The 13,701-nt window shown below is 34.5% G+C and overlaps 1 protein-coding gene across 1 annotated transcript; it reads right to left on the reverse strand.

Annotated features, from left to right (window-relative positions):
- Window positions 1-10,719: 10,719 nt before the first annotated feature.
- LOC145296996 (uncharacterized) lies at window positions 10,720-11,274 on the reverse strand. Its single transcript, XM_080143218.1, has one exon. It carries the CDS (start codon window positions 11,272-11,274, stop codon window positions 10,720-10,722), a length of 555 nt encoding a protein of 184 aa, XP_079999344.1.
- Window positions 11,275-13,701: the final 2,427 nt, after the last annotated feature.

The raw sequence follows: 13,701 nt of genomic DNA on the forward strand, positions 1-13,701 counted from the left end.
ATTTATTATTGGATTCTCGATGATAGCTTTTGGCTTTCTATAGAATTTGAATGAAAATAAACCTCCCCGAGATTCCATTAATCTCCATGCTCTTCCACAGAAGATATGAACCGTGCTCTTTTCATCGTCATAGAAACTTCCCGACGATTTCGTGTGGTATGAAATTGTTAGTGCCATTGTTTCATTTGTGTGGGGCCAGGTGTGCGATTATGGTATTTTATTCGATATTCGTCCTGTCAGTGTCAGTTCTTTTGGTTTCGTGTAGTTTTGTTTAAATAAAGAATAAACACTTTGAGAATAAGAGTTAACAGAGTATCAGACGAACAGTGAGACAATGATGATGATGATTGCAATGATGATGATGATTGGAATAATTATGATGATTGCAATGATTATGATGACTGCAATGATTATGCTGATTAGAAAAAAATTGATTATTAAAGATGACGGCGCAACAACAATTTATTTACATTCGATTTGAAAACGACTATGTTTAGTCAGCTGGGAAGCAGTCTTACGGTATTGTGTTTCGCAGACGGACAGTTCTTTGAAAGAAACTTTGCACATAGAAGTTTTGTTTAGTTTTAAGTATGTAGATAGGTAGAGAGAAAGAAAGAAAAAAAAACTATTGACATTGGTTGTAACTGGACGAATTTTTGTTGTGAATGTTTTACAAGTGGAGGACTTGTCATGAAAATGACAGAACCGTTTTATTTATACATATTTACTTGCGTTTACGCAGAATTATATTTCAACCGTCTTTATCAACTGTTTCGTATGGCTCCTTTGATTTGCATTTCGTCTTATCTTTTTCTATATTTTTGGAAATATCCCAAATGTTACTACACTTATTGGTTTTGCCGTAGTTTTTCATGCTCCATATTGCCCACAGCTCTCTGGCAAGCTCCGTATATTAGTTTGTATTTTTTGCTATCACGTTGATCTTCATCCTGTGATATATCATGATTTTGACCCTTCTTGTTTATTACACAATCGTGTGTTCTTGCTTCCATGTGGGCCTATAGTATTTGGTTACATGTTCAAACTTCAAATTTTTGCACAGTTCCTGTTGAATTACCTTCTAAACACAGCTATGTCGGTTTTTGTATTCCTTTTAAACTAGTTTTATGCATTCACTTATGATGTGATTTAATGTCTCGCCTCTTTATCAACAGAATCTATATTTACTGCTTTTTGTTACTTACGGTTTGACTAAGTTCGTTCTAGTCGCGTAGTTATGCACGACTCTCAGTAATGATCCCGTTTTTCTGTTTAAGTGCCCTTTTTTAGCCATATATAACGTAACGTAATATGCGGCCGCAGTCGTGATTGAACTCACTACACGAGTTTGTAGTGTAATTCAAATCTTGCCTGTAGTTGAATATTTAATGCTACGCTAGGGCTATCAAGGGTATTTTTTATCGTGACGCCATCTATATGAGTTGCCTACTACGGCTTCAGAGAGGCCCATCAACCCTAGAGGAGAAGGATATACAGCGCCAGTTTCCCAACCTAGTATTTTACCTCACGGTACATACAGCGCCTCGCCTTCCCAAATGGTCACCCATCTGGTAGTGGCCAGGCTTGACGTTTCTTAACCTCGGTGATCTGGCGAGAACCGGTGTGTCAACGTACCATTGTGCCATGTATAAGTGCTTGGTCAGTCTTATAAAGCCGTGCGATCATGGCCACCTACCCATCGAATTTCCTTCTGACCGAGAATAATATGAGAAAAATCCACATGTCTGTCCATTAGGTTGCAAAACTTATAAAGAAGCATGATGCCAGCAAAGTAACTGAGCCTGACAACATTCCAGTCATATGATTTTCGTCCCGAAAGATATATAGCATAGATACTGACTGTAATTTTACATAGAATGATTAAATCTATCGAAAGGGGTTTTCTGTGTAGACTAATAGCTCTTTAAATGTAAACGATATTTGATAGGTGTTGGCATAAAGATCTACTTCACAAGATTTCCAGATATGAGTATCTGAAAATGTCTTTTAAACCACTGAATCCTTTCTCTCCGAGAGGTTTATACTAGTAGTTGTTGATGGGCAGAAGTCTAAATCTCAAAGTATTAACGCTAGCGTGCCCCAAGGATCCCACCTGGGTCCAACTATCTTCCTTATCTTCATCAATAATCTCTTAAATCACACCCCAAGTTCATTCGTCTACACTACGATTACCTAAATATATTCTCATAAAGAAGTGCATGTTCCTTAAAAACAGTTGGAAGTTCATTTCTCGACATATACGCAGACAACACTACCATCTATTGCAGCATTTCAAAAGCAATCAACAACCGAGATCTCCCTGAGTAACCCTCCTCCAACCTTGAAGTGCGATCGGGCAAAAAGTGATTAATTTTAATGCATCCAAAACCAAGCTTATATCTTTTCACTACTATTACTAAGATCCCCACATGGCGCTATTGATATAAATGACTCTCATATCGAAGAAAGACCACACTTCGAAAAGCTTCTGTGACTCATCTTCAACCCTGACCTGTAATAGAAGATTTACATAAAACCTGTTGCAAGGTCTATGAAAAAAAATGTTTGCATCATTCTGTCGCTCCAAAATATATCTCAATCCTCTACCTGTATAAAAGCGAAATACATCCTAAAATGAAGTACTGCTGCAACATATGTGTTGGAGCTGCTTGGAACACTATCCTTTCCTGTACAGAGTTTTAAAACCGGCTTCAAAACATAATAGGTGCAGCCTTTTATTTTCCATACAACCTCTTTCTCTGAGAAGAGATGTTGCGAGTCGGTGTCAGTTCTATCGTTATTTTCCTGGCAAATGCTCGTCTGAGATTTAATCTATAATTCCACCCACAAAACATTCATAACAAGCACTCGTATAGCTACAACCAGTTTCAACAATTTTCCTCACTCTCTGTGCGTAAATGTAAACGCGAATTCCATGAACAAATTTCTTTCCTAGAACTACCCACCCGTGGAACTCTGTACTGCGTGCATGCTTTCCACCTAACTACAATAAGATCGTTTTCAAATCCAATATAAACAAGTTCGTGTTGAGCCGTCCCTTAAATAATTAAATTTTACCCAATTTCAAACATTAACGATCACTACGCTGTTGTCTCAATAACCATTATCCTAGAATTGTCTTCAAGCCTTGATAAGTAGTGAATCCCTTGTAAAAAATCGAATTTCTTCTCATTTTATTTCTATGCGTTTATACTTCTAGATTCGCTGCTCTTGTTCCTCATTTTGGCGGTGATTTCTTTTAGAATATATCAGCATTTTCTATATTTTCGGTTACACTTTGTAGAATCTATTTTTGTGTTATTCATACTGTTTCTACAAAGTCCCCATGTACCGTTTTCCTGAATTTTTGCATGCATTGACATTTATGTAGTTCGTTCTGAGCGCGTTATTATGTCCGACTTTCAGTGGCGATTCGGTTTCTTTCTTCAATTATCATCTTGTAACCATTTCTTTTGTCTTATTAGTCATCCATGTAGCTGCCTCTTTTCCCATTTTGTTGTTAACATCCATTTCTTTTCTGTATAACCGCTATCAGTATTGATTGCATTACAATAATTTGCGATGGGAATCAGTCACTTTGCATTCGGGCTGAAAATTCTGCTGTGTTTATTTGAATCTCTAATTCTTTTTTGTTTATTGTGATTAACAGTAGAGAGTCTCCTTGGAAGATACCTCTTTGTATTTTTATCTCAATTTTCAGCTGTCAGTTCAAGTTCTCATGTTCTCATTGATTTTTCAAACAGATTGATAATTTTCTCTTGTATTTTGTACATTCGTACGCACTATATTATCCATGCTTGAAAGATCCTGTCGTACGCTTTTTTTGTGGTCAATCCATGACATGGCTATGTTTTTTTTCTACTTCTTACTCCCATTTAGGATCTTTTAGTCTATGTACAGTGTGTCCAAAAAGTCACTGAAGGATTTTGAACTTAAATAGATTCTTTATTTTTGATGATCTCTTTCCATAATTTTAACACAATCTGACCGAAAACATTGGGAGATTGAAACAATGTAAAATTCGAACAGTCTTTAATTTTGAAAAATACGGCGGGAGACACCATGAAGCTTCTCAGGCAATGCTCTGGCAACAACATTATCTCTTGTTATGGCAATGTCAAATGGCCACCACGTTCCCCAGACTTGACTAGCTCCGACTTTTTCTTGTGACGATATCTTAAAGAAAGAGTTTACGTCAACAAAACCCAAACCCTGCAAGAATTGAAGGAAAACATCAGGAACGAAATAAAGTAGTTAAATCGCAATCCAGAGATTCTGCAATCTGTCATAAATAATGTTTTAGAAAGAGCATAAATATGCGAAAGAGGAAATGAGACACATTTAAAATACATTATTTTTAATAAATAAAGATTATTTGAATTTTGGATTTAAAAAAAAATATTTCCCAATGTCTTAGTCAGATTGTGTTAAAACAATAAAGAATCTGTTTAAGTGACTTTTTGGACACACTGTATAATAGATCATATGTTTCTCTTTTCCATTTTCTGTTGATCGGAAAGTAGTTCCCGGTTATTAATTAAGTGATAAATTTGTTCTCTCAGTTGTACTGCTAATATTTTCAGCATGGTTGGTAAAAAGGTTATGAGCTAGGTGAGAGCGGTTGCCTTTTCTGTGTCTTTTTGTATCGGTGTAATTCCACCCCAGTTGCAACGCTGCTTCGTGGATACATTTTTTAAAGGTTTTGAATTAGCTTCTGTAAATTCTTTAGACAAACATGCGTGTATTCTATCGTTGCCTTATGATATTTAATTTGCCATTTTTCTTTAGGGTTGATCTAAGTGTTTCCTTGCGGATTTTGATAATTTATATTTTGATAAAATTGGCTTTCATTAAGTAGGATTTGATAAAACTGCTACTTGATCGTGAAGTACATATACATATAGTTTACAAAATGAGTTACTGACAACTTTCGATTGTATCTGTATCGTCTCAATCTTCTTGTTACTTGTTGCTATCTTTTACTTTAGTTCTTCTTGTTTCTTGTTTAGCCTATCCATACGAATCATATTTCCATTTTTCCACCCTTTTCTGACCCTTTTCATCAAGTTGATCGCGTTAGATTCTTTTTGAATTTTGTTGGTATAGGTTTCTAGCTTTAATTCCCATCCAGATTTTGTCGGTCCATTTTTTTTCGGTGTTTTTTTTTCTACTTTAAATTTCATACTCATCGTCTGGGGAGCTGTATAAAGTAAGTTGTTTATGTTTATAATAGTATCTGTTGGGATGTATCAGAAAGATGTTCACCCTTTTGGTTTTTGCTTTTAATTTCTACCACTCTTAGTATTTTTAAGAATAGAAGTTTGTTTCTTTCTTTTTTCTTAAGTTTTATGATGTTTTATACTTATTCTCAGCTCTGTTTCTTAGTCTCAACGTTTGTCGTTTTTATGTTTGGCAGATCTTCTACATATCCGGTTTATATGCGCGGGGTTTTACTTACCGAGCCGTGTTTCTTGGTCTGCTTCCTCATTTATCTTTCGTTGTATTTTCATTAGTTCCAGATTCGAAAAACTAATTTTCTTGGGAATAAGTTTCATTTGATCTGCGATTCTTCGTTTCTTCTTCTTCTTTTTCTTCTTCTTCTTCTTCTTCTTCTTCTTCTTCTTCTTCTTCTTCTTCTTATTCCTTAGAGTTCTCACACAGGCTATCATCAGAAAATCGTAGTGTTCTCTGGATGATTATTATACAGCTACAAGGGATTTTCACACGCACCATTACTAGCCATTACCCACAAACAATAATTTTTTTTATTCCCTGGATTGTGAGTGACAAAACGTATCCCCCAAATTTCCAGTGCTCTCCATCTCTATCAATATCCGGTACAGATGACTTCGCGTTATCGCAAGAGGTGTTTATCTCTAATCTCGCTGGTAACGTCCCTTGGTATTTTCTGAGGTTTCGGAGGTAAAAAGCAGCAGGATTTCAGTGCTTTTCGGTTAATGTTCTCTCGTTGATCTTTCTGGACACTTTACGACTATTTGGAGCAACGCCATCCTATGTAGATGCAACCATGATTTGGAGGGAGGAGTGGAGAGTGTAGTTTATTCAGGATTTTGCGGTTTCGGTTTTCTTATTTCGTTGTGGTTATTTTCTGTTTTTGTCTGTTGTAATATTCAGGTTTACTAGGTAATAATAATAATAATAATAATAATAATAATAATAATAATAATAATAATAATAATAATAACAAGCAGAATCCGTGGAAATTCCACGGTAGTTAAAATCTTTTAAAACACATCAGTAAGAAATTCCTTATTGTTATATTACAAAAATGAACGTATGAAAGCAAGTAGAACAAACAAAGAACTTTAGTTTAAACTTTTATTGAAGGTCAATGCGATCGTAACTGATGCTGTTGATATTGTCAGGAAGTGCTGGTGATGATTGAGGCGGTGACAGGGACGTCGATCAGCTGCTTGGAGTGAGAATAGTGGTCAGTCAGCAGGTTCTTGGGAGTCAGACTGTGAATTTAAAGAAATTATGTGACATTGTTGAGGTCGATTTTGTGAAAGTTCTGATTGCCCTAAGTTGTTTAATATTTCAGGACATTTTGGATTACACGTGTAAGTAATGAATAGGTCACAGAAAACTGCCATTGCATCTTGATAAAGCTGTTGTAGATTCCTAGGACTTCCTGTAAATGTAGATGGTAGAATAACTGGTACACCAGAATAACCATCTTCATTCCTTGCTAAATGATCCGTTAAGCCAGAATATTGAGCAGCTCTTGGTTGACTTTGATAGCTTTTAATGAAGTTAAATAAGCAACCGTCAACTTTTATCTGTGCAATAGACTTTTCGATTTATTTTGAATTTTATTAAATGAAGATTTGGAAATTCACAAATATTCTTAAGTCGAATTATTGATATAGATTCCAATTAATGCATCACAACTTCCTGATAATATAAATAGAACACTTTGAATTTTCTGTACAAAAGTTTTTTCCATAAAAACATTGTAATCTGTTATAATATTCAGATTCTTGTGTATTACATGCATCGAAAATGAAGTGTTTCTCTAAATCTTACGAAGTACAGTTAAATTTTGATTTTTTAATAATCAAAATGATGTGACGTAGGTTGTACCTATCAAATGTATGTCAATGTTATATAATTAAATAAAGTTAAACAAACTGTACACTACATTTTTTACTCAAATTATGAATTTTAAATATAAGGAAAGCAATTAAAAAATGTTTTTTTCCAAAATTTTATTTACATCCAAGTTAATTTTTAGATTCCATAGCTGTTCCTGATTGTTTTCATAACACTTCAAGGTAAACAATATTCTTAGTATATGTTACACCACGCTTTCTGCCCTGATTATCATCTCTATGCAGTCGCATTACCTTAAATTTTACACTGTGCTTAGATCGAGCTCTTGAACATGCCACATACAGTTGACCATGGGAAAATACATATTGTTGAAGATGTATACGAACCTTATCAAAAGTTTGGCCTTGTGCTTTATTGATGGTCAGTGAATATGCTAATCGTATTGGAAACTGTATCCGATGAAATGCAAACGGAACATTTGTATCACTTGGCTTTAACTTAATTCTTGGAATTATAACTGTGGAACCTCTATTAGATCCATTAATTAAAATAGCAATGATGCTGTTTTGATGACATTCTTTTATTTTCATCCTAGTTCCATTACAAAGTCCTTGATTTATGGATAAATTTCGCAGTAGCATTACTATTGCCCCTATTTCACATTAAGTCGGTGAGGTGGCATTCCAGATGGAGTTAATGAATTCATGAACTCGATAAGATAATTTTGAAGTTCAGCATCATCATCGGAGATGTAATCTGTACTTAAATATGTATTTATGCCTCCGGGAAGATTATTTAGAATTTCTTCATTTGCTGTTAAACATTCTGTATTTTTGGGAGTCATGATGATTCTATTTTCAATTTCTTGAGGGTTGCAATCAAATATTTCTGAGATTAGAGAACCATTACATACCGAATCATCAGGAACATCTATGGCATCTACAGGAACGTCATTAAGACTACTCGTTAGTGCACCATTACCAAGATGAAGGAGCCATCTACAAAACTCCTGTTCATTTATGTTAGTTCTGACGTTTTGTGTTAGCTGTAATTGACTGAAATGATGCCACAATGTGCATCTTTTGAGACAGGTGTCTATAATAGATGGAGGTGATCCATGTGGCACTACTGGCAAAAATTGCCTGAAGTCACCTCCAAGTATGAGAAATGTTCCACCAAATATTTTATCGTTACCCATTATATATTGTAAACATATATCTATAGCAAGCAGTGCATGGTTAGGTATCATAGTCTATGCTTCGTCTATGATGAACATCTTTACCTTTCTCAAAAAAGAAACATGCTCTGATACAGGAGAAACGTTACAGACACTGGTTTCTGTCAGAGGTACAGGTAGTCTGAATATGCAGGGTGTCCGAAAAGTCCCAGGACACTATACACATGGCTTATAAGCTTTGACATCCAAGTCCTTTTTCATATGATCCATCATGGTAGCCCTTGGTATTCCAAGTTCAGCAGAACGTTTTTTGGTGGATTTCTTGGGAGACTGTTGCAGTGATTCTTGAATACCAGCACACGTTTCCTTTCGTGTTTCAGGCCTGCCACTTCTTGCCTGATCAAGAACGCTACCTGTTTCAAAAACTTTCTTCTCCCACAGATACAGATTACTTCTTGATGGCACAGGCTTTCCAAATCTTTCTGTGAAAGCACTTCGAACATCTTTTCGGCCAGTGTCCTGGGACTTTTCGGCCACCCTGTACTATGGAGTATTTTCCCTGAAGTTAGTGGCATTGCAGCAATGCCAGTCCATGCCAGTTATAGTACTGCTGGAGGTGAAGAAATCATATAACATGTTGAATAAAAAGGTTTTTCCTGATCCGCCTGGGGCATCTAAATAGAAGCAATTGTTGTGTGGGGCTTCTTTTTCAGTTGCGATGATAGCCTTGATTATAGTATTAAAGACCTCTAATTGTTCATTGTTTAGCAATTCAACATTAGGCCGGTTTGTATTTCGAGTCATGTTATCTATTGGAGGATCACCTGTTAGTTCAGGTAAACCCATTGCCTGGCAAGAAGAACCATGCTCATTAAATATTGCGTTTATCAAATGAAGTGCAATGTTTTCACATATGCTTTCATCATAAGCAGAAATGAGGTCTTCAATCATGCTCTGTTTATGGTTAATGAATAGTTGAAAGGTATCCACTGGATGATGATAAAGACACAGCATTGCAAACATGCTACGTAGTTGTTGTGGCATTCTAAATGTAGCAGCTTCAGTAAGAGCATTTTCTAATTCAGTATCATCTTGCAATAATCTAAGGCTGATGCAAGCTTCTCTAAATGTAGGGAATGTATGACCTTGGACTGTTCTCAAATCTTCAAATGAATTTGCTCCAGAGACATGAAGAAGCAGAATCCGTAAATAAAACTTTTCACCTTGGTTTGGTGAAACTGAATACATTCTTGTGATCAAATTACTTGGCCGCTCCCTTTTAGTCTATTTTGTAGTAGCGTTGTTAAATACATAATGATGTGGAATATCACAGTAAAAATATTGGTTAGCAGTAATATCATTCTGATTTAGTTCAAACGAAGCAGTCACATTTGTGTGACGTTGTTGTGCTTGTTGAATTGCTTGTTCAGCTTGTCCATGTTGATAATAAATCTGTTGCTCTCCAGGCATGTGTACAGCTAAACGGTGCACAACATGAGACTGCCCATGGATTTTATAGTCAGAAAGACGCCACATTGCTTCTGGAGGTGATACATATATGCATGATAGATATTGCTTGACCATCTCTTTGTTCTGATTGCATTGTTTCTACTTGATCGATATTAATAGTTGAATCATGGTTATTGACATCCATCATAGCACTATCATGTCCTTTATAAACATATTTAAATATGTATTTTATACTCTTGACTGAAGAGCAGATTTCTAAGTTAATATGAGCTCGATATTTTCTCAGAAGAAATTTGTTGAAAGGGATTATGTATCTATTATCAACAGTAAAATTACCGACTTGAACTTAGTCACCATTATTTGCACGCTTGTCAGCCGGGTATCCATCAATTGTTTCTACTATTCTTCTCTAAATGCCTTTGGAAATTTTTTTTACATAATCCTTTACTCAGACAAGGAGAATTAGGATTAATTGCACCGCATGGGCCATGTACCATTAAAGATTTAACTAAATCACGAAGCTCTGGATCTTCAGGTCCAGGTATTTCTGCTGACACAATTACATCAATTTGTGTAACTGTTCTGATCTTATCCTGATCTCACAGCATTATGATTATGTGGTAGTGTGGTAGCCCTTTATTTTTGAAATTCAATAACATAAACATATGCAACAGGAGTTCCCAATACATGTCTGTCTTTAATGTCTTTCAAAAGTTCAGTTAGATGTGCATGATACACACGTGATATTAAGTCAGGTCGATTTTGTGCAAGTTCTGATAATCCCAAGTTGTTTAATATTTCAGGACATCTTGGATTACATGTATAGGTAAGGACTAGGTCTGGCTTTCCGTATTTACAGAAAACTGCCATTGCATCTTGATACAGTTGTTGAAGATTCCTAGGACTTCCTGTAAATGAAGATGGTAAAATAACTGGTACACCATCATCGCCATCTTCATTCCTTGTTAAATGATCCATTAACCAGAATACTGAGCAGCTCTTAGTTGACTTTGATGGCTTTTAATGAAGTTCAATCTGCACCCTTCAACTTTCAGATATGCATCAACTACATATTGTTGGAATAGTTTACCAGATCTATGGATAATACTGAATGAATCTCTAATTGCAAGGCGATAACTATAATACTCTTGCATTGTCACTTTATTGCGAACTCTTGTTTGCCGTTCTGGCCTATGTTGCATGTTTATGTGCCAGCCTTGTTCACCATTTGGAAATAATATGGGATATATCATGGGGTCCAAATGGCAAGACAGATAAGAAATTCGTTTTTTTGGTTGAGAATGTGGGTGAACAATAATATCTCTGTTAGCAGGTGGAGCACCATCCTCACCAACAAATGCTACACCTATTTCGTTGTTTATTGGATTGTTAAATCTTTTGATATCTGGACCAGGGGTGAAATGCATCGAAACTCTCCTTGGCTTTACATTTTCCCTCATAGCATGTGCTTCCTCTTCTAATTCAACGGCCCTCATGTTTTTATAAGTTTGGGCATAAGGATTATTCTCCATAACTGTAGCTATGGTTTCAAAGACACTTTGGATACATTTATTATTTTCTGGTAAATTACACCGGAGTTGATTTGCTTCAGATGAGTCCAAGATGTAAATCTGTCCATATTTTCTCTCCTCTTCATTATTTGGGTGCAGAATACTGGAATAATGATAGGTTTGACCTTGTAAGCGAAAACAATAGGGGCCTCTTCCAGGAAGGCGGACAATATTTGCTCCAAATGATGCAAATGAAAATGATGAGTTGTAATTGCGTATATTAGATCTGAAATTAAACGCTTCTTGGTCATAACCTTCGAGTAACCTTTGGAGTTGAGGAGGATAATCTTGTAAGGGAGGAAGAGAAACTTTTCCTTTTTGACAACAATTCAATGCTTCTCCTCAAAATCTAAGTGCTCTACAAAATGAGCAAATCAAACTCATGTCACCTACAAAATAATACGGGATATTTTGTTTTTCTGCTTCATTCGTATTGTTTCTACGTTCCCGTTGTCTAGCTCTTTCAGTTTGCAGATAAAGTTGTCTGTCTTCTTCAATCATGTTATTTATTTGCTGTCTCAATATTGTTCTCCTTTGCAATCTGATATTATCCCTTTCTTCAGTTCGTAGCTGCTGACGCCTTCGTCTTTGTCGTTCTCTTGCTGCACATCTTGTATCTTCCAATGTAGTGCTAGTGATTTGATTCATTCTGTATGAAAATTTAATTGGTCTTAATAAAAAAAATTATAAATAAAGATTTGATACGAAAAATAAATGTTTCTATAATGAAATAAAATTCAATATAAATGTTTAAAATGAGAATAAATATTTCTTAATTAATGAAACCGTTTTTTATATTAAAAATCATTAGTATGTAATTTTTCTAAGTGGAAATTTAAATCAATATTTTTATAATTTAGCTCTGTAAAAAGGATATCTAAATTATATCTACGTGAATTATATAAATTATTTAATAATAAATTATTTCCTCTCATAACATTTATTGGTGCTTCTACACTTTGTCCCCGAAAAAAAGACACCATATTTTTCAGCGCACCTACTGCCAGAATCCAAGAGACACATCAGTATTTAAAAATGTAGAAACTGTTTTATTTATTCAATAAATATATTGAAGTAAAAATGTAGAAGCACCTATTTTTGCTTTGATTAAAGAACTGTACACGCTTTCCAGTTATTTCATGATTCGGTCATAGTTTAAAGTACTGATGTCTTCCTCGGATTCTAGCAGCAGATGTGCTAAAAAACATAGCGTTTTTTTCGGCTACAAAGTGTAGAAGCATACATTTATTTGTGAACATGTTATTTTCTTTTGTTGAATAATTAAATAATTTCATTTCAATAAATTATATCTTGCATTTTGTAAAATATACGAAAAATGTAAAAATTGAAAATAAATATTTGGTTAACTCCTAAGTAATGAAACAAAGTGTTTAGTTGATATTAAAAAAGTTAAGTTGCGTAATTTTTAAAAGGGTATTTAATAGTCAATATTTTTTCTAATTTATCTCTATAAATAAGGGATGGCTAGATTAAAATTTAAGTATTCTAATGGCCGTTTCTAAAATTGCCAAAAGTAATTTAATTATTTTAAATATTTACAGTAAGAAGGATAAAAAAATGTTAAAAACTTACGCCGGATTAAATATTTAGTTTCTGATCATCAAAATAAGCTGATAACAATCATTTAATGTTGTATGACTTATCCACAAGTCAGTAAACTTTGTTGAAGCAAAGCTCTGTTTTTGTTGTTGACGATGGTGTTGTTTCTTTACGGTTAAATGAATAACGAAATTTCATCAAGAGTTACACTGGTTAGTAGATAATCTTGTGGCTTTACCGTAAAATTCGGCTAAAACAATTGTTGACAAATTACCTTCTTTGAATCGATATCGTCTGCTTGTGGCAATTGAAGATCGTCCGCTTGTGACAATTGAAGCGAAAACCTTATTAGGTATTAAATGCTAAAACAGTTTAATACAGCTGGCTAATTGGCTATAAAGTAAGTTATTCCGAACTTTGATCTAACATTTTAATAATAAAAAAAAGCTTAACATTTTCTTGTATCTTTTTTTATATTAAGAAAAATGTAAGCATCATGCTGAAATAATAAAAATGCCATTCTTAATAAGGGGAGATGGTTTGACTATTCTAAACCTTCACCGAAATAACGATTTAATAAAAAAAATGTTTAAAATGTTCTTGTATCCTTTTTATAATTTTTGTTAAATAAGAAAAATCAATAAACTTTGATACCACTATTGTAAGAATCATGCTGAAAGCCATTCTTAATATGGAGAGGGGGGTTAACTATTCTGAAACTTAACCTAACGATGTAATAAAAATAATGGAAAAATATATGTATGAGCAATAAATATTTCTTCCGTTAAATAAAATATACTGAAAATCTTTAAATAGGGAATAAATATT

This window comes from Euprymna scolopes, chromosome 17 (assembly GCF_053919585.1).
Source record: "Euprymna scolopes isolate OS-2025 chromosome 17, ASM5391958v1, whole genome shotgun sequence".
Lineage (NCBI taxonomy): Eukaryota > Metazoa > Mollusca > Cephalopoda > Sepiida > Sepiolidae > Euprymna > Euprymna scolopes.